Source organism: Sinocyclocheilus rhinocerous, unplaced genomic scaffold (assembly GCF_001515625.1).
Source record: "Sinocyclocheilus rhinocerous isolate Xijiao unplaced genomic scaffold, SAMN03320098_v1.1 scaffold1127, whole genome shotgun sequence".
In the NCBI taxonomy this organism is placed as follows: Eukaryota; Metazoa; Chordata; class Actinopteri; order Cypriniformes; family Cyprinidae; genus Sinocyclocheilus; species Sinocyclocheilus rhinocerous.
Genome location: NW_015632463.1, coordinates 835,997 through 853,793, shown reverse-complemented (window position 1 = coordinate 853,793; position 17,797 = coordinate 835,997). Strand labels below are relative to the sequence as shown.

Here is a 17,797-nt window from a genome sequence, read left to right as displayed (position 1 = left end):
TCAGATCGTCTATTCCGTACCGGAAGAGGTAAATAAGGGGACAGTTGTTGGGAATATAGCGAGAGACCTGAACTTGAATGTTCATGAACTGGAATCTCGTATGTTTGAGATTGTGTCTGGATCAAATAAGAAGTATTTTGATGTAAATCTGAAAACTGGCGCTCTGTTTGTTAATGAAAGAATTGACCGCGAAGAATTATGTTTGTCGAATCAGAAATGCTCTTTGAATATAGAGGCCCTTGCTAAAAATCCTCATCGTCTTTACAGAGTGGAGATTAAGATCTTGGATATAAACGACAATGCGCCACATTTTCCTGTTAAAGAATTTACTGTGAATATCAGTGAAAACGCAAGCCCTGGAGAGAGATTTCCTCTCCCTGTAGCCGAGGACTCTGATGTTGGCAGTAATTCGCTGAAAGAATACAAACTGAGTCCGAATGAACATTTCAGTCTAGATACACAGAGTGAAGACCAGAGTGTGTCTGCTGAGTTAGTGCTGAACAAAGCTTTAGATCGAGAGAAACAAGCAACAATTAAGTTAGTTCTCACTGGAGTAGATGGAGGAAAGCAACCTAAATCGGGGACGGTAAATATTATTATAACCATAATGGATAATAATGATAATAATCCAGTGTTTAGTCAACCTCTTTACAAAGTCAAACTAAAGGAAAATGTTGCTGGTGGAACAAAAGTTTTATCTGTGTTTGCCTCTGATTTAGATGAAGGCATAAACAGTGAAATTCTGTATTCATTTGTTGGTCATGGCAAGAGAAAAGACATTTTTTCCATTATCCCCGAAACTGGAGATATTGTTGTAATAGGGCAAATAGATTACGAGGAAAATCCAGCGATTGAGTTACGAGTTCAAGCGAAAGATAAAGGCAGCCCACCAAAAAGCACACAATGTAAAATTTTAATAGAAGTTGTGGATGAAAATGACAATGCACCAGAAATAACTATGACTTCTCTTCTGGAGAGTGTGAAAGAAGACACAAATTCAGAAACTGCAGTTGCTTTGGTAACAGTGTTTGATAAAGATGGGGGTAAAAATGGCATTGTACACTGTGCTCTGAACGGCTCGTTGCCTTTCAAACTGGAAACTTCATATAACAATCATTATTCTCTAGTGGTAGATGGACCTCTGGACAGAGAGAGTGCTTCTCTGTATAACATCACAATTACAGCTGCAGATGAAGGAACTCCGTCTCTTTCCAGCAGCACTGTTATAACTCTACATATCTCTGATGTTAATGACAATGCTCCACATTTCCCAGCACCAGTTATTAACGCTTTTCTAAATGAGAATGGTCAAGCTGGAGGTCTCGTTACAAAAGTGTCCGCTGATGATTCAGACACTGGTGAAAACGCAGAACTTTCATATTCACTGTTAGAAAGTTCCAGCTCCAGTGTTCCTATAACAACACTAATAAATATAAACTATTTGACTGGAGAAATATTCAGTTTGCAATCATTTAATCATGAAGAAATGAAAAGATTTCAATTTCAGGTTATGGCAATAGACTCCGGTGTTCCTCCTCTGAGAAGTAATGCGACTGTAAATGTGTTTATTATAGATGAGAATGACAACAGTCCGGTTATTTTGCCGCCTTATTCTGAACCTGGATCAGTTAATAGTGAGAACATTCCCTACTCTGCTGAAGCGGGATACTTTGTAGCCAAGATCAGAGCTGTTGATGCTGACTCTGGATATAACGCACTTCTGTCTTATCATCTAACTGAACCCAAAGGAACGAATCTCTTCCGCATTGGAAGCAGCACTGGAGAAATAAAGACAAAGAGACGAATGAGTGACAATGACCTAAAAACTCACCCACTTCTTATCACAGTGTCTGATAATGGAGAGCCATCACTCTCAGCGACTATGTCCATGGATGTTGTGGTTGTTGAGAGTCTGGATGACATAAAGACATCATTCAGAGAAGTTCCTGTTAAAGAGGAGAGTTTTTCAGATCTGAATCTGTATCTGCTCATCGCTATTGTCTCAGTATCAGTCATCTTTTTACTGAGTCTCGTGGGTTTGATAGCAGTTAAATGCTACAGGACAGACGGCAGTTTCAGCAGGTACAGCGCTCCAGTGATCAGCACACATCCAGACGGAAGCTGGTCCTTCTCTAAATCCACACAACAGTACGACGTGTGTTTCAGTTCAGACACAATAAAGAGTGACTTAGTCGTTTTCCCCTCGCCGTTTCCTTCAGCAGACGCGGAGTTGATCAGCATTAATGGAGAAGACACTTTTACACAAACTCAAACTCTTCCGACCACCGAGAAGGTAAGAAGAATTTGTAACCCTAGTTGTGTAAAAAAACAAAAACAAAAAAACCCCCATTCAATTCGAAAATTTTGGAGAGTTATTTATTTATTTAGTAGTTATCACAGCATTTGCGTTGGATTTGAGTCAAGCTATTACTGTCGCTTCTCTTAATTAATTTCGCTGAACTGAATTGCATTGCCTTTGTCGTCGTTGCTATTATACAGTGACAGAAAAAAGGCAAGTATAAATAAAAGGTGATTGACAAAATACAATAAAATGCGCTTTATCAATAACAAAGACAATATCGAAGTCTTAAGGAGTTGTTATCCTATAACAGTTTTCAGCACCATGGACAATGAACATTTCGTCCTCGCTTTGCTTTCCGTACATTCAGGTGATCTTGGTTAGATGTAAATACATTTCATCTTATCTGATTCCTACAACCATCAGAATTTATTCCCTTTTTAACTAGTGCTGGGGTTATTTACAGACGAACGTGTCTTGATTGGATTTATACCTTGCAATTGACCAATTCCATTCTTTTGAAGCATACATTTATAGTGTGAAAAATTGCAATTTAAATAAAATATCTCCAACAATAATGCAGTCTAAACGCGCGATGTCGCTGCAGACCACGAATTTGAAGCACTTCTTTTATTAAAATGAGGCTCCTCCTTACCACGGAAGAGCAACCAGTATATACTGTAGTCATGTGTAAATGTTAAGGTATAATAAAGGTTTCAGAGGCTAAGGTCCTGGCAGCAGTGAGACAAAAAATTGCGTTTTATAAACGGATTAATCTTTGAGGCTTTGAAGAAACAATTATGGAAAGCTTAAGATATTTGTGCGTCATAACAGCTCTGCATTGTTGTTTATGGCGATCTTCATGCGGCAAGATTATCTATTCGGTCTCGGAGGAAGTAAATAAGGGAACTGTTGTCGGAAATATAGCAAAGGATCTCAAGATCAGTGTTCAGGAGCTGGAATCTCGTATCTTGCAGCTTGTGGCTGGATCCAACAGGAAATATTTTGATGTGAATTTGAAAACGGGAGCGTTGTTTGTGAATGAAAGAATTGACCGGGAGGAGTTATGCTTCGCTCATCAACAATGTGCTCTTAATTTGGAGGCTGTTATTCAAAATCCTCATAGCCTTTATAGAATTGAAATTAATGTTCTGGATGTTAATGATAATGCTCCATATTTTGTGGACAACGTTATAACGATAAACATTACCGAGGATGTTGTTCCGGGAGCTAGATTTCATATTCCTGTAGCTGAAGATAACGACATTGGCATTAATACACTAAAAGACTACAAACTAAGCAAGAATGAACACTTTTCTATTGACGTACAAACTGAAGAGCAGAGTGTGTCTGCTGAATTAGTGCTCCAAAAACCTTTAGATCGTGAAAAACAATCAGTAATTCCTCTTGTACTGACAGCTGTTGATGGAGGAAAGCCAGCAAAGACAGGAACATTAAGTGTAATAGTGAATGTACTGGATATAAATGACAACTGGCCTGTCTTCAGCAAACCTTTGTACAAGATCAAGGTGAGAGAAAATGTTTCTGTTGGTACCAAAATCATCTCTTTGACTGCTACTGATTTGGATGAGGGCACCAACAGTGACATTATTTACTCCATAGCTGAACATGGAAACATAAAAAAGCAAAATCTATTCACTGTGGTTCCTGAAACCGGGGATATTGTTGTGAAGGGTCAAATAGACCATGATATAAATGCTGCAATTGAATTACGAGTTCAGGCGAGAGATAAAGGCAGTCCACCAAAGAGCACACAATGTAAAATTTTAATAGAAGTTATGGATGAAAATGATAATGCACCAGAGATTATTGTGACTCCTCTGGTAGAAAGTGTGAAAGAAGACACAAAGTCAGGAACTGCAGTTGCTTTAGTCGCAGTGTCCGATAAAGATGGAGGTAAAAATGGCATTGTACACTGTGCACTGAAAGGCTCGTATCCTTTCAAACTGGAGACGTCATATAACAATCATTATTCTCTAGTTGTAAATGGACCTCTGGACAGAGAGAGTGTTTCTCTGTATAACATCACAATTACAGCTGCAGATGAAGGAACTCCGCCTCTTTCCAGCAGCACTCTTATAACTGTACATATCTCTGATGTTAATGACAATGCTCCACATTTCCCAGCTCCCGTTATTAACGCTTTTCTAAGTGAGAATGGTCAAGCTGCAGGTCTGGTGACAAGAGTGTCAGCTGATGATTCAGACACTGATGAGAACGCAGAACTTTCATATTCACTGTTAGACAGTTCCAGCTCCAGTGTTCATATAACAACACTGATAAATATAAACTCTTTGAGTGGAGAAATATTCAGCTTACAGTCAATTGATCATGAAGAAACGAGACGATTTCAGTTTCAAGTTATGGCAACAGACTCCGGTGTTCCTCCTCTGAGCAGTAATGCGACTGTAAATGTGTTTATTCTGGATGAGAATGACAACAGTCCGGTTATTTTACCGCCTTATTCTGAACCTGGATCAGTTAATAGTGAGAACATTCCCTACTCTGCTGAAGCGGGATACTTTGTAGCCAAGATCAGAGCTGTTGATGCTGACTCTGGATATAACGCACTTCTGTCTTATCATCTAACTGAACCCAAAGGAACAAATCTCTTCCGCATTGGAAGCAGCACTGGAGAAATAAAGACAAAGAGACGAATGAGTGACAATGACCTAAAAACTCACCCACTTCTTATCACAGTGTCTGATAATGGAGAGCCATCACTCTCAGCGACTTTGTCCATGGATGTTGTGGTTGTTGAGAGTCTGGATGACATAAATACATCATTCAGAGAAGTTCCTGTTAAAGAGGAGAGTTTTCCAGATCTGAATCTGTATCTGCTCATCGCCGTTGTCTCAGTATCAGTCATCTTTTTACTGAGTCTCGTGGGTTTGATAGCAGTTAAATGCTACAGGACAGACGGCAGTTTCAGCAGGTACAGCGCTCCAGTGATCAGCACACATCCAGACGGAAGCTGGTCCTTCTCTAAATCCACACAACAGTACGACGTGTGTTTCAGTTCAGACACAATAAAGAGTGACTTAGTCGTTTTCCCCTCGCCGTTTCCTTCAGCAGACGCGGAGTTGATCAGCATTAATGGAGAAGGTACTTTTACGCGCACGCAAACCCTTCCAAGCACTGAGAAGGTAAGATATTGTAACTTGCTTCTGTAGTGCATTTCACTTCTACGTTTACCCTAGATTTGTAAAATTAACATTTGAAAAACGATTAATTAGATTTTTTTCTAAGGCGTTTTTGTCTCAGTATCAGTCATCTTTTTACTGAGTCTCGTGGGTTTGATAGCAGTTAAATGCTACAGGACAGACGGCAGTTTCAGCAGGTACAGCGCTCCAGTGATCAGCACACATCCAGACGGAAGCTGGTCCTTCTCTAAATCCACACAACAGTACGACGTGTGTTTCAGTTCAGACACAATAAAGAGTGATGTAGTCGTTTTCCCCTCGCCGTTTCCTCCAGCAGACGCGGAGTTGATCAGCATTGATGGAGAAGACACTTTTACGCGCATGCAAACTCTTCCGACCACTGGGAAGGTAAGCAGATCTTTTAGAATTAGTGTTGGATAATTAATTTACTGCTGAATTATTGTTCTCAGCTTTTCTAAATTATTTAGGTTGGTTGTCATAAAAGTTGCTTTGGTTTTAACAACGTGGTTGTTAAACTTATTTTTTTAATTTACGTTAATTTAAGTTGCTTTGATTAATTAATTATTATTATTTTTTGTTTTCTATTTGTCAGTGATATAGCGTTTGAGAAGCATACTGTATATGGTTAATCTGGTCCTGGTGGATGTTTTAAAATGTTTTAATATTTTAAAGCATTAAAACAATCATGGTGTATTTGAGCTTTATGTTTTACATATTAGAAAATCAGTAGACCCTACGCTATTTATTTATTTTTTTAACAAAAGGTTCAACATTCATAAACTTTTAACATCCATGGGACATTTCCACTGCACAAAGTGTTCTTTCACACTAAGGAGAGGGACAAATGTTAACTAAATAAATGCTCTTTGGGGAAACAGATTTTTATTTTTTTTGCATCTCTACGAAAACCCCCTTTTGGAGCCTTTATTTGTAACAATATGTCTCAAGGAGATATACATTAAGATTTTAAGACGCACGAGATAGGCAAAGCGCAATTAAAAGGCACTATATGCAACAACGAAACCGAAAATAGATCTTAATAATAATAATAATAATAGTAATAAATTCTGGCATTCAGTGATTCGTCAACACAGTGTTCCAGTCGTGTTTTCTTCTATTATATAGACAGATTTGACCTTTTTTTCCCCATCATATCACTGTGCATCTCACTTACCGGGTCATTAGTTTTGTTAAAACAACTTTCTATTATGACCTGTTTAATCGACCACTGCATTTTACAGAGTAGATTCTGTCGTAACAAACATCTGTTTGATTGTTTGCAGTCTTATTAGATTATTCATGCTGCTATCATGTAACATTATACTGCGCATTTTTAAGTTGTTTTTGAGCGTTAAATGTATTTGAGTATTGCTGCTATTGATGTCATTGTTATATTATTCCTTTTTTTTTTTGGATTTGTAAATAGATAATTCCTGTTATACTATAGGTAATGCACATGGTGTCACTGCAGACCGTCAGTAAAATGTTTATAGTTTGTTCTCTGCAGCCTCTCTCTCTCTCTGAATCTTGGTGTTAGTGAGTGTATCTGCTGCTGAGACGTAATGATGGTGTTTCGTTTCGTGTTTCCTGAATGCAAAGAAGAAATATAGATTCTCGAGCTTATATTTTTTGTTTTACTACCACCAAGACAGTTGTGAATGACCATCATGGCCTTTATGGGATACTTCGAGTGTGGATTTATATTTTTCCTTTCTTTGCTGGATTCTGCGTCTACTCAAATCGTCTATTCCGTACCGGAAGAGGTAAATAAAGGGACAGTTGTTGGGAATATAGCGAAAGACCTGAACATAAATGTTCACGAACTGGAATCTCGTATGCTTGAGATTGTGACTGGATCAAATAAGAAGTATTTTGACGTAAATCTGAAAACTGGCGTTCTGTTTGTTAATGACAGAATTGACCGTGAGGAGTTATGCGTGTCGAATCAGAAATGCTCTTTGAATATAGAGGCCCTCGCTGAAAATCCTCATCATCTTTACAGGGTGGAGATTAAGATCTTGGATATAAACGACAATACGCCACAATTTCCTGTTAAAGTATTTGTCTTGAATATTACTGAAAACGCAAGCCCTGGAGAGAGATTTCCTCTCCCTGTGGCCGAGGACTCTGATGTTGGCAGTAATTCGCTGAAAGAGTACAAACTGAGTCCGACTGAACATTTCAGTCTAGAGACACAGAGTGAAGACCAGAGTGTGTCTGCCGAGTTAGTGCTGAATAAGGCTTTAGATCGAGAAAATCAAGCGACAATTAAGTTAGTGCTAACCGGTGTAGATGGAGGAAAACCACCTAAATCGGGAGCGTTAAATGTTATTATAAACGTCATGGATGTTAATGACAATAATCCAGTGTTCAGTCAACTTCTTTACAAAGTCAGAATAAAAGAAAATGTTGCTGCTGGTAGCAAAGTTTTATCTGTCTTTGCCACTGATTTGGATGAGGGCATAAACCGAGAAATTGTGTATTCATTTGTTGGTCATGGAAAAAAGAAAGATCTGTTTGAAATTATCCCCGAGACTGGAGATATTGTTGTAAAAGGACATATTGATTACGAGGAGAATCCAGCGATTGAGTTACGAGTTCAATCGAAAGATAAAGGCAGCCCGCCAAGAAGCACACAATGCAAAGTTTTAATAGAAGTTGTGGATGAAAATGATAATGCACCAGAGATAACTGTGACTCCGCTGTTGAAAAGTGTAAAAGAAGACACAAAGTCAGGAACTGCAGTTGCTTTAGTTACAGTGTCTGATAAAGATGGAGGTAAAAATGGCATTGTACACTGTGTCCACCAAAGAGCACACAATGTAAAATTTTAATAGAAGTTATGGATGAAAATGATAATGCACCAGAGATAAATGTTACTCCTCTGCTGGAAAGTGTGAAAGAAGACACAACGTCAGGAACCGCAGTTGCTTTAGTCACAGTGTCTGATAAAGATGGGGGTAAAAATGGCATTGTGCACTGTGCTCTGAAAGGCTCGTATCCTTTCAAACTGGAGACGTCATATAACAATCATTATTCTCTAGTTGTAAATGGACCTCTGGACAGAGAGAGTGTTTCTCTGTATAACATCACAATTACAGCTGCAGATGAAGGAACTCCGCCTCTTTCCAGCAGCACTCTTATAACTGTACATATATCTGATGTTAATGACAATGCTCCACATTTCCCATCTCCCGTTATTAACGCTTTTCTAAGTGAGAATGGTCAAGCTGCAGGTCTGGTGACAAGAGTGTCAGCTGATGATTCAGACACTCATGAGAACGCAGAACTTTCATATTCACTGTTAGACAGTTCCAGCTCCAGTGTTCATATAACAACACTAATAAATATAAACTCTTTGAGTGGAGAAATATTCAGTTTGCAATCATTTAATCACGAAGAAACGAAAAGATTTCAGATTCAAGTTATGGCAACAGACTCTGGTATTCCTCCTCTGAGCAGTAATGCCACTGTAAATGTGTTTATTCTGGATGAGAATGACAACAGTCCAATTATTTTACCGCCTTATTCTGTCTCAGTCATCTTTTTACTGAGTCTCTTGGGTTTGATAGCAGTTAAATGCTACAGGACAGACGTCAGTTTCAGCAGGTACAGCGCTCCAGTGATCAGCACACATCCAGACGGCAGCTGGTCCTTCTCTAAATCCACACAACAGTACGACGTGTGTTTCAGTTCAGACACAATAAAGAGTGACGTAGTAGTGTTTCCTGTACCAGCCCAAGCTGTAGATGGCGAGTTGATAAGCATAAGTGAAGCAGATACTTTCTCGCTAACACAAACTCTACCAAAAGATATGGAGGTAAGACATTTTGCCAGATATTTTTTTTATGTTTATATATATATATATATATATGTGTGTGTGTGTGTGTGTGTGTGTGTGTGTGTGTTTGTGTGTGTGTGTGTTTATGCGTGCACCAAGTAATTCAATAACTATTTGTTAACAAAGTTAACTTGCGCAATTGTGATCATTTGTAATTACATAATCGGGACTGACATAATTACTACTAATTTGACCATAAATCAATTGACAGTTTCGAAATATGTTTTGTTTTTTGTGGTTGACTCAACTATAGTGTGACGCTGTGTCATCGATCAGCACCATGGACAGTAGAACATTAATACGTATTCTAGCGTGAAAATTTTACATTTCTGAGGTATTTTACATGTAATTCTCCATTTCTGGCACGGTACGATTATTATGATTTATTATACTTTTATTTTTAGTCTTGGTTAATTTTGGTTTGTATTTAGTGGTGTAATTTCGTTCCGAAAGCATCATGTGTTTCTATGGATTTGGAATGGAATTGGAAATGGAATACTCCTGTTATGGCATAATTTCAGCACGTGGTGTCACTGCAGACCGTCAGTTAAAGGGTTATAGACTAGCCTACTCTAATACCAAGGTTCTGAGACCGAAGCTTCAGTGTATCTGTCGTTGAGACATGATGGTTTCTATTTCGTCTCGTGTTTCCTGAATGCAAAAGAAAAATACTGGATTCTCTCGCGTTTACCTTTTTTTATGCCACCAAGCCACTTGTGAATGGTCATCATGGTCTTAATGGGATATTTCGAGTGTGGATTTATATTTTTCCTTTCTTTGCTGGATTCTGCGTCTGCTCAAATCTTCTATTCCGTACCGGAAGAGGTAAATAAAGGGACAGATGTTGGGAATATAGCGAAAGACCTGAACATAAATGTTCACGAACTGGAATCTCGTATGCTTGAGATTGTGACTGGATCAAATAAGAAGTATTTTGACGTAAATCTGAAAACTGGCGTTCTGTTTGTTAATGACAGAATTGACCGTGAGGAGTTATGCGTGTCGAATCAGAAATGCTCTTTGAATATAGAGGCCCTCGCTAAAAATCCTCACCATCTTTACAGGGTGGAGATTAAGATCTTGGATATAAACGACAATGCGCCACATTTTCTTGTTAAAGAATTTACTATGAATATTACCGAAAATGCAAGTCCAGGAGAGAGATTTCCTCTCCCTGTGGCCGAGGACTCTGATGTTGGCAATAATTCGCTGAAAGAGTACAAACTGAGTCCGAATGAACATTTCAGTCTAGAGACACAGAGTGAAGACCAGAGTGTGTCTGCTGAGTTAGTGCTGAATAAGGCTTTAGATCGAGAGAAACAAGCGACAATTAAGTTAGTGCTAACCGGTGTAGATGGAGGAAAACCACCTAAATCGGGAGCGTTAAATATTATTATAAAGGTAATGGATATTAATGATAATAACCCAGTGTTTAGTCAACATCTTTACAAAGTTAAACTAAAAGAAAATGTTTCTGCTGGTACTAAAGTTTTATCTGTGTTTGCTTCTGATTTGGATGAAGGCATAAACAGTGACATTGTGTACTCATTTGTGGATCATGGAAAGAAGCAAAACTTGTTTACCATTATCCCCGAGACAGGAGACATTGTTGTAAAAGGACATATTGACTTCGAGGAGAATGCTGCTATTGAATTGCGAGTTCGTGCAAGAGACAGAGGCAATTCCCCAAAGAGCACACAATGTAAAGTGCTAATAGAAGTTATGGATGAAAATGATAATGCACCAGAGATAACTTTGACTCCACTTTTGGAAAGTGTGAAAGAAGACACAAAGTCAAGAACTGCTGTTGCTTTAGTCACAGTGTCTGATAAAGATGGAGGTAAAAATGGCATTGTACACTGTGCACTGAAAGGCTCGTATCCTTTCAAACTGGAGACGTCATATAACAATCATTATTCTCTAGTGGTAGATAGACCTCTGGATAGGGAGAGTGTTTCTCTGTATAACATCACAATTACAGCTGCAGATGAAGGAACTCCGCCTCTTTCCAGCAGCACTCTTATAACTGTACATATCTCTGATGTTAATGACAATGCTCCACTTTTTACAGCACCAGTTATTAACGCTTTTGTAAGTGAAAATTTTCAACCTGGAGGTCTGGTGACAAGAGTGTCAGCTGATGATTCAGACACTGATGAGAACGCAGAACTTTCATATTCACTGTTAGACAGTTCCAGCTCCAGTGTTCCTATAACAACACTAATAAATATAAACTATTTGACTGGAGAAATATTCAGTTTGCAATCATTCAATCACGAAGAAACGAAAAGACTGCAGTTTCAAGTTATGGCAACAGACTCCGGTGTTCCTCCTCTTAGCAGTAATGCCACTGTAAATGTGTTTATTCTGGATGAGAATGACAACAGTCCAATTATTTTACCGTCTTATTCTGAACCTGGATCAGTTAATAGTGAGAACATTCCCTACTCTGCTGAAGCGGGATACTTTGTAGCCAAGATCAGAGCTGTTGATGCTGACTCTGGATATAACGCACTTCTGTCTTATCATCTAACTGAACCCAAAGGAACGAATCTCTTCCGCATTGGAAGCAGCACTGGAGAAATAAAGACAAAGAGACGAATGAGTGACAATGACCTAAAAACTCACCCACTTCTTATCACAGTGTCTGATAATGGAGAGCCATCACTCTCAGCGACTATGTCCATGGATGTTGTGGTTGTTGAGAGTCTGGATGACATAAAGACATCATTCAGAGAAGTTCCTGTTAAAGAGGAGAGTTTTTCAGATCTGAATCTGTATCTGCTCATCGCTATTGTCTCAGTATCAGTCATCTTTTTACTGAGTCTCGTGGGTTTGATAGCAGTTAAATGCTACAGGACAGACGGCAGTTTCAGCAGGTACAGCGCTCCAGTGATCAGCACACATCCAGACGGAAGCTGGTCCTTCTCTAAATCCACACAACAGTACGACGTGTGTTTCAGTTCAGACACAATAAAGAGTGACTTAGTCGTTTTCCCCTCGCCGTTTCCTTCAGCAGACGCGGAGTTGATCAGCATTAATGGAGAAGACACTTTTACACAAACTCAAACTCTTCCGACCACCGAGAAGGTAAGAAGAATTTGTAACCCTAGTTGTGTAAAAAAACAAAAACAAAAAAACCCCCATTCAATTCGAAAATTTTGGAGAGTTATTTATTTATTTAGTAGTTATCACAGCATTTGCGTTGGATTTGAGTCAAGCTATTACTGTCGCTTCTCTTAATTAATTTCGCTGAACTGAATTGCATTGCCTTTGTCGTCGTTGCTATTATACAGTGACAGAAAAAAGGCAAGTATAAATAAAAGGTGATTGACAAAATACAATAAAATGCGCTTTATCAATAACAAAGACAATATCGAAGTCTTAAGGAGTTGTTATCCTATAACAGTTTTCAGCACCATGGACAATGAACATTTCGTCCTCGCTTTGCTTTCCGTACATTCAGGTGATCTTGGTTAGATGTAAATACATTTCATCTTATCTGATTCCTACAACCATCAGAATTTATTCCCTTTTTAACTAGTGCTGGGGTTATTTACAGACGAACGTGTCTTGATTGGATTTATACCTTGCAATTGACCAATTCCATTCTTTTGAAGCATACATTTATAGTGTGAAAAATTGCAATTTAAATAAAATATCTCCAACAATAATGCAGTCTAAACGCGCGATGTCGCTGCAGACCACGAATTTGAAGCACTTCTTTTATTAAAATGAGGCTCCTCCTTACCACGGAAGAGCAACCAGTATATACTGTAGTCATGTGTAAATGTTAAGGTATAATAAAGGTTTCAGAGGCTAAGGTCCTGGCAGCAGTGAGACAAAAAATTGCGTTTTATAAACGGATTAATCTTTGAGGCTTTGAAGAAACAATTATGGAAAGCTTAAGATATTTGTGCGTCATAACAGCTCTGCATTGTTGTTTATGGCGATCTTCATGCGGCAAGATTATCTATTCGGTCTCGGAGGAAGTAAATAAGGGAACTGTTGTCGGAAATATAGCAAAGGATCTCAAGATCAGTGTTCAGGAGCTGGAATCTCGTATCTTGCAGCTTGTGGCTGGATCCAACAGGAAATATTTTGATGTGAATTTGAAAACGGGAGCGTTGTTTGTGAATGAAAGAATTGACCGGGAGGAGTTATGCTTCGCTCATCAACAATGTGCTCTTAATTTGGAGGCTGTTATTCAAAATCCTCATAGCCTTTATAGAATTGAAATTAATGTTCTGGATGTTAATGATAATGCTCCATATTTTGTGGACAACGTTATAACGATAAACATTACCGAGGATGTTGTTCCGGGAGCTAGATTTCATATTCCTGTAGCTGAAGATAACGACATTGGCATTAATACACTAAAAGACTACAAACTAAGCAAGAATGAACACTTTTCTATTGACGTACAAACTGAAGAGCAGAGTGTGTCTGCTGAATTAGTGCTCCAAAAACCTTTAGATCGTGAAAAACAATCAGTAATTCCTCTTGTACTGACAGCTGTTGATGGAGGAAAGCCAGCAAAGACAGGAACATTAAGTGTAATAGTGAATGTACTGGATATAAATGACAACTGGCCTGTCTTCAGCAAACCTTTGTACAAGATCAAGGTGAGAGAAAATGTTTCTGTTGGTACCAAAATCATCTCTTTGACTGCTACTGATTTGGATGAGGGCACCAACAGTGACATTATTTACTCCATAGCTGAACATGGAAACATAAAAAAGCAAAATCTATTCACTGTGGTTCCTGAAACCGGGGATATTGTTGTGAAGGGTCAAATAGACCATGATATAAATGCTGCAATTGAATTACGAGTTCAGGCGAGAGATAAAGGCAGTCCACCAAAGAGCACACAATGTAAAATTTTAATAGAAGTTATGGATGAAAATGATAATGCACCAGAGATTATTGTGACTCCTCTGGTAGAAAGTGTGAAAGAAGACACAAAGTCAGGAACTGCAGTTGCTTTAGTCACAGTGTCTGATAAAGATGGAGGTAAAAATGGCATTGTACACTGTGCAGTGAAAGGTTTGTTTCCTTTCAAACTGGACACGTCATATAACAATCATTATTCTCTAGTTGTAAATGGACCTCTGGACAGAGAGAGTGTTTCTCTGTATAACATCACAATTACAGCTGCAGATGAAGGAACTCCGCCTCTTTCCAGCAGCACTGTTATAACTGTACATATCTCTGATGTTAATGACAATGCTCCACATTTCCCAGCTCCCGTTATTAACGCTTTTCTAAGTGAGAATGGTCAAGCTGCAGGTCTGGTGACAAGAGTGTCAGCTGATGATTCAGACACTCATGAGAACGCAGAACTTTCATATTCACTGTTAGACAGTTCCAGCTCCAGTGTTCCTATAACAACACTGATAAATATAAACTCTTTGAGTGGAGAAATATTCAGTTTGCAATCATTTAATCATGAAGAAATGAAAAGATTTCAATTTCAGGTTATGGCAATAGACTCCGGTGTTCCTCCTCTGAGAAGTAATGTGACTGTAAATGTGTTTATTCTGGATGAGAATGACAACAGTCCATTAAATGCTACAGGACAGACGGCAGTTTCAGCAGGTACAGCGCTCCAGTGATCAGCACACATCCAGACGGAAGCTGGTCCTTCTCTAAATCCACACAACAGTACGACGTGTGTTTCAGTTCAGACACAATAAAGAGTGATGTAGTCGTGTTTCCTTCGACCTTTCCACTGCCAGATGCAGAACTAATCAGCATTAATGAAGGAGACACTTTTAATAGGACTCAAACACTTCCAAGCACTACCAAGGTAAGATAAAACCTAAACTTCACAGTTTGAAAACATCATCATACTGAACTTTTTGTAGCTTGGTAACTTTTTACTACCGTGTCAAGTAAATGTGTGATTTTAGTACATGGGGCATTTCAGCTTCACATCTGCAGGGCTATGCGGTCTCATATTTTTCAGTTGTATAGACAATGGTGCGTGTTCAAATGTATGTGTACACACACAGATTGTTTTATACTTTACTCCAGTGTTACATAATTGTTCTGTTGGCTTTTAAATGTGATAACTCTGTGTTGCTAACTTGCACTTAATAGTCTTGGTGATCACTGTAGTTAAATTCCACCCATTTGCCATCAAATGCAGTGGATTACATTTAAAATGTCAGCTCAGGGTTGATGTAATGGCAAACAAGCATTACATTTCCCATGTTATAATTTCTTAACACTGAAAAAAAAATTATTAGGTTCACTGAAGTGAAAGCATATCGATGCGTTTATACTCTCGTCAAGTCTTAAACTGTTCCATGGGAGTCAAAAAGAGGCTTGTTTTTGGAAATAGGATTGCATCTTTGTAAAGGATTGTGAAAAGTATTCGGAATGAATCGGAGTAAAAAGAAAGATCAGTGAAATTAAAAGACAATTAAAAATAATTTGTAATGAAAATATATGTTGTAAACAAACCAACAAGTATGAACGAAAAACATTTTTTAGGCAAAAGCACTATACAAATCAATACAAAATATAATGTGCATATAATTGATTAGTTGCTTAAATTGACTCTTTTTTTTAGATGACTTTTTCCCCCATTTAGCTTCATGTTGGTGTGTTTTCAAAATTTTCCACTAAATTGGTTTTCCGCTTACATATCTGACTCTGCTTGATCATGTGCTCTTTTTCACTAAAGTCTGTATAATCATTAGGGGAATTTCTATAATTTTATTTAATTCAATGTGTGGCAAACCCAGGTAAAAAAAGAAATACACTTAAGCTGTACTAATATCGATGCACTTATTATATTTTTATTATACTATACTAAGTGCATAATAAATGTGTTATTTTGGAACAACTTTAAGTATGGTAAGTGCTGCTTTTTATGAACTTTAAGCTAATTGCAATATATTTTAATATATTTAGTTGTTAAAATGGAACAACTTAAAGTATCTTTAGAGTAATTTAATTGTACTTCTTCACATTATGTAAAATACACTTTTATAATTCTTGAAGTACAGTTAGAATATATTTTAAGCTTCACTTTAATGTACTTCTACATTTTCAATAGCATTTCAGCTCATTAGAAATGCATTACCAGCACACTATTAATTTGTTATGAAGGTATTTTTCAGCATTCTAAAATGGTATATTAAAAAGTACAAAAATCATTACATGAACATGACATACATGCACACACTTTCACATCTAGAAAATGTTAATGTACTTAGTGTATCTTGTGTACATTACAACAACAAATTCCTTGAGTACATTTAAAAAGTACAGCAGCATATATAAACTCTTGACCAAAATAATTATAATAAATTATATTAAATTAAAATAAAGATCAGTTAAATGCTATAACACAACTACTTTAATCAATTTGCAGAACATTCATGTTATAACTGTATTCTGGAAAGTACACTATGAATATTACACACACTAATAAAGAGCAGAAGTGAATAATTTTATTGTTTGTTTTTTATTTATTATTATTATTATTATTATTATTTACAAAGTTAAGCCTGCAAATGGCTGAACCAAACAAAGAAACAGAACATTTGAAATGTCACCATCTTCATCTTCAAGTGCAGGGTCACTTTTCTTTGAGTATGACTTGTTGGATTTTCTGCATCTGATGGCATGTAGTAATTCTGACACTGTGGTATTTGAAAATTTCTTCATCACAGGGTCTGTGAAAGGAAAAATAATTAATCAGTGGTTTTGAGTGGTGTTTTTGAATAGCATATGCATTACAATTTGCATAGATATGCATTAGAATTTATTTAGGCCTGTTTACACCTGGTCACTTCATGCATTTTCTCTGGTGTAAACAGGCCCTTTGACTGTTCTCAATTTACCTTTCAAAGCTTGGACTAAATCCTCATCAAGCTTGCCATGAGCGTCTGTTTTATCCTTTTGTCTGTCGTCACCATACAATACTTTGTGTTATATTGAACATAAGGTTATAAGAGGCCCAACATCTCTACAACAGAAGTGCTGAATCCAAAGTTAGCATGACACTCAGAGCCTCAATAGTCTCTTTATTAGGAAATATGTCAGCCAGAATTAAACCTGTGAGATTCACTGATATGAGATAAACACACTTACCACTCTCTTCATCTGATTTCAATTTGTCTTCTAATGCATCAGCAGATGATCTAAAAACAACAAATTATAACTTAATATTTCACAATGAAATATGAATTTATATTTAACATTTACTTCATTACAATTGTAACAATTACAAATTGTTGAGGGGGGAAAAACACACACAACTTCATTATAATTTTAAAAAGCATGTTAATGGTGTACATGCTATAACGACAAATTATTCTTTCTGCCAATACATTGGACAATGTTTTTATAGTTGTTATATGACAGACAAAATGCCACTACCTAGACTTTAAGCAACCATATATCCGGTGCCTAAAGTTGTTAGATAACTAACTTGGCTAGTAAGTGTCAGTGTCACGT

At 37.5% G+C, this 17,797-nt stretch overlaps 4 protein-coding genes across 4 annotated transcripts in view; all 4 read left to right on the top strand.

Moving 5' to 3' along the window:
* LOC107742396 (cadherin-23-like) overlaps positions 1 to 2,780 on the top strand; it is an 11,484-nt gene extending 8,704 nt beyond the window's left edge. Inside the window, exons 4-5 of the mRNA XM_016555342.1 lie at positions 5 to 2,320; positions 2,766 to 2,780. Of these exons, the coding sequence (XP_016410828.1) occupies positions 5 to 2,320; positions 2,766 to 2,780 (2,331 nt within the window). The remainder of the gene's footprint in view (positions 1 to 4; positions 2,321 to 2,765) is intronic.
* Positions 2,781 to 2,886: 106 nt separating this feature from the next.
* On the top strand, positions 2,887 to 5,605 carry LOC107742395 (protocadherin alpha-2-like). Its single transcript, XM_016555341.1, has 2 exons — positions 2,887 to 5,466; positions 5,585 to 5,605. The coding sequence occupies exons 1-2, from the start codon at positions 3,100 to 3,102 to the stop codon at positions 5,603 to 5,605; spliced, it is 2,388 nt and encodes a 795-aa protein (XP_016410827.1). The 5' UTR covers positions 2,887 to 3,099.
* Positions 5,606 to 7,151: 1,546 nt separating this feature from the next.
* Positions 7,152 to 12,902, top strand: LOC107742394 (protocadherin alpha-2-like). The gene is made up of 5 exons (XM_016555340.1): positions 7,152 to 8,262; positions 8,439 to 9,093; positions 10,858 to 11,165; positions 11,751 to 12,415; positions 12,888 to 12,902. Exons 1-5 carry the CDS (start codon positions 7,152 to 7,154, stop codon positions 12,900 to 12,902), a joined length of 2,754 nt encoding a protein of 917 aa, XP_016410826.1.
* A 106-nt stretch (positions 12,903 to 13,008) lies between these two features.
* Positions 13,009 to 14,940, top strand: LOC107742393 (protocadherin alpha-2-like). Its single transcript, XM_016555339.1, has one exon. It carries the CDS (start codon positions 13,222 to 13,224, stop codon positions 14,938 to 14,940), a length of 1,719 nt encoding a protein of 572 aa, XP_016410825.1. The 5' UTR covers positions 13,009 to 13,221.
* Positions 14,941 to 17,797: the final 2,857 nt, after the last annotated feature.

Excerpts from the sequence above, each read along its gene's own strand:
- LOC107742395 (XM_016555341.1), top strand. The coding sequence starts at position 3,100 with ATGGAAAGCTTAAGATATTTGTGCGTCATAACAGCTCTGCATTGTTGT. Across the intron at positions 5,467-5,584 it reads CCCTTCCAAGCACTGAGAAG|TATCAGTCATCTTTTTACTG; the intron begins GTAAGATATTGT and ends TTTTTGTCTCAG.
- LOC107742394 (XM_016555340.1), top strand. The coding sequence starts at position 7,152 with ATGGCCTTTATGGGATACTTCGAGTGTGGATTTATATTTTTCCTTTCT. Across the intron at positions 8,263-8,438 it reads AGTGTCTGATAAAGATGGAG|ATGGGGGTAAAAATGGCATT; the intron begins GTAAAAATGGCA and ends TGTCTGATAAAG. Across the intron at positions 11,166-11,750 it reads AGTGTCTGATAAAGATGGAG|TTAATAGTGAGAACATTCCC; the intron begins GTAAAAATGGCA and ends AACCTGGATCAG.
- LOC107742393 (XM_016555339.1), top strand. The coding sequence starts at position 13,222 with ATGGAAAGCTTAAGATATTTGTGCGTCATAACAGCTCTGCATTGTTGT.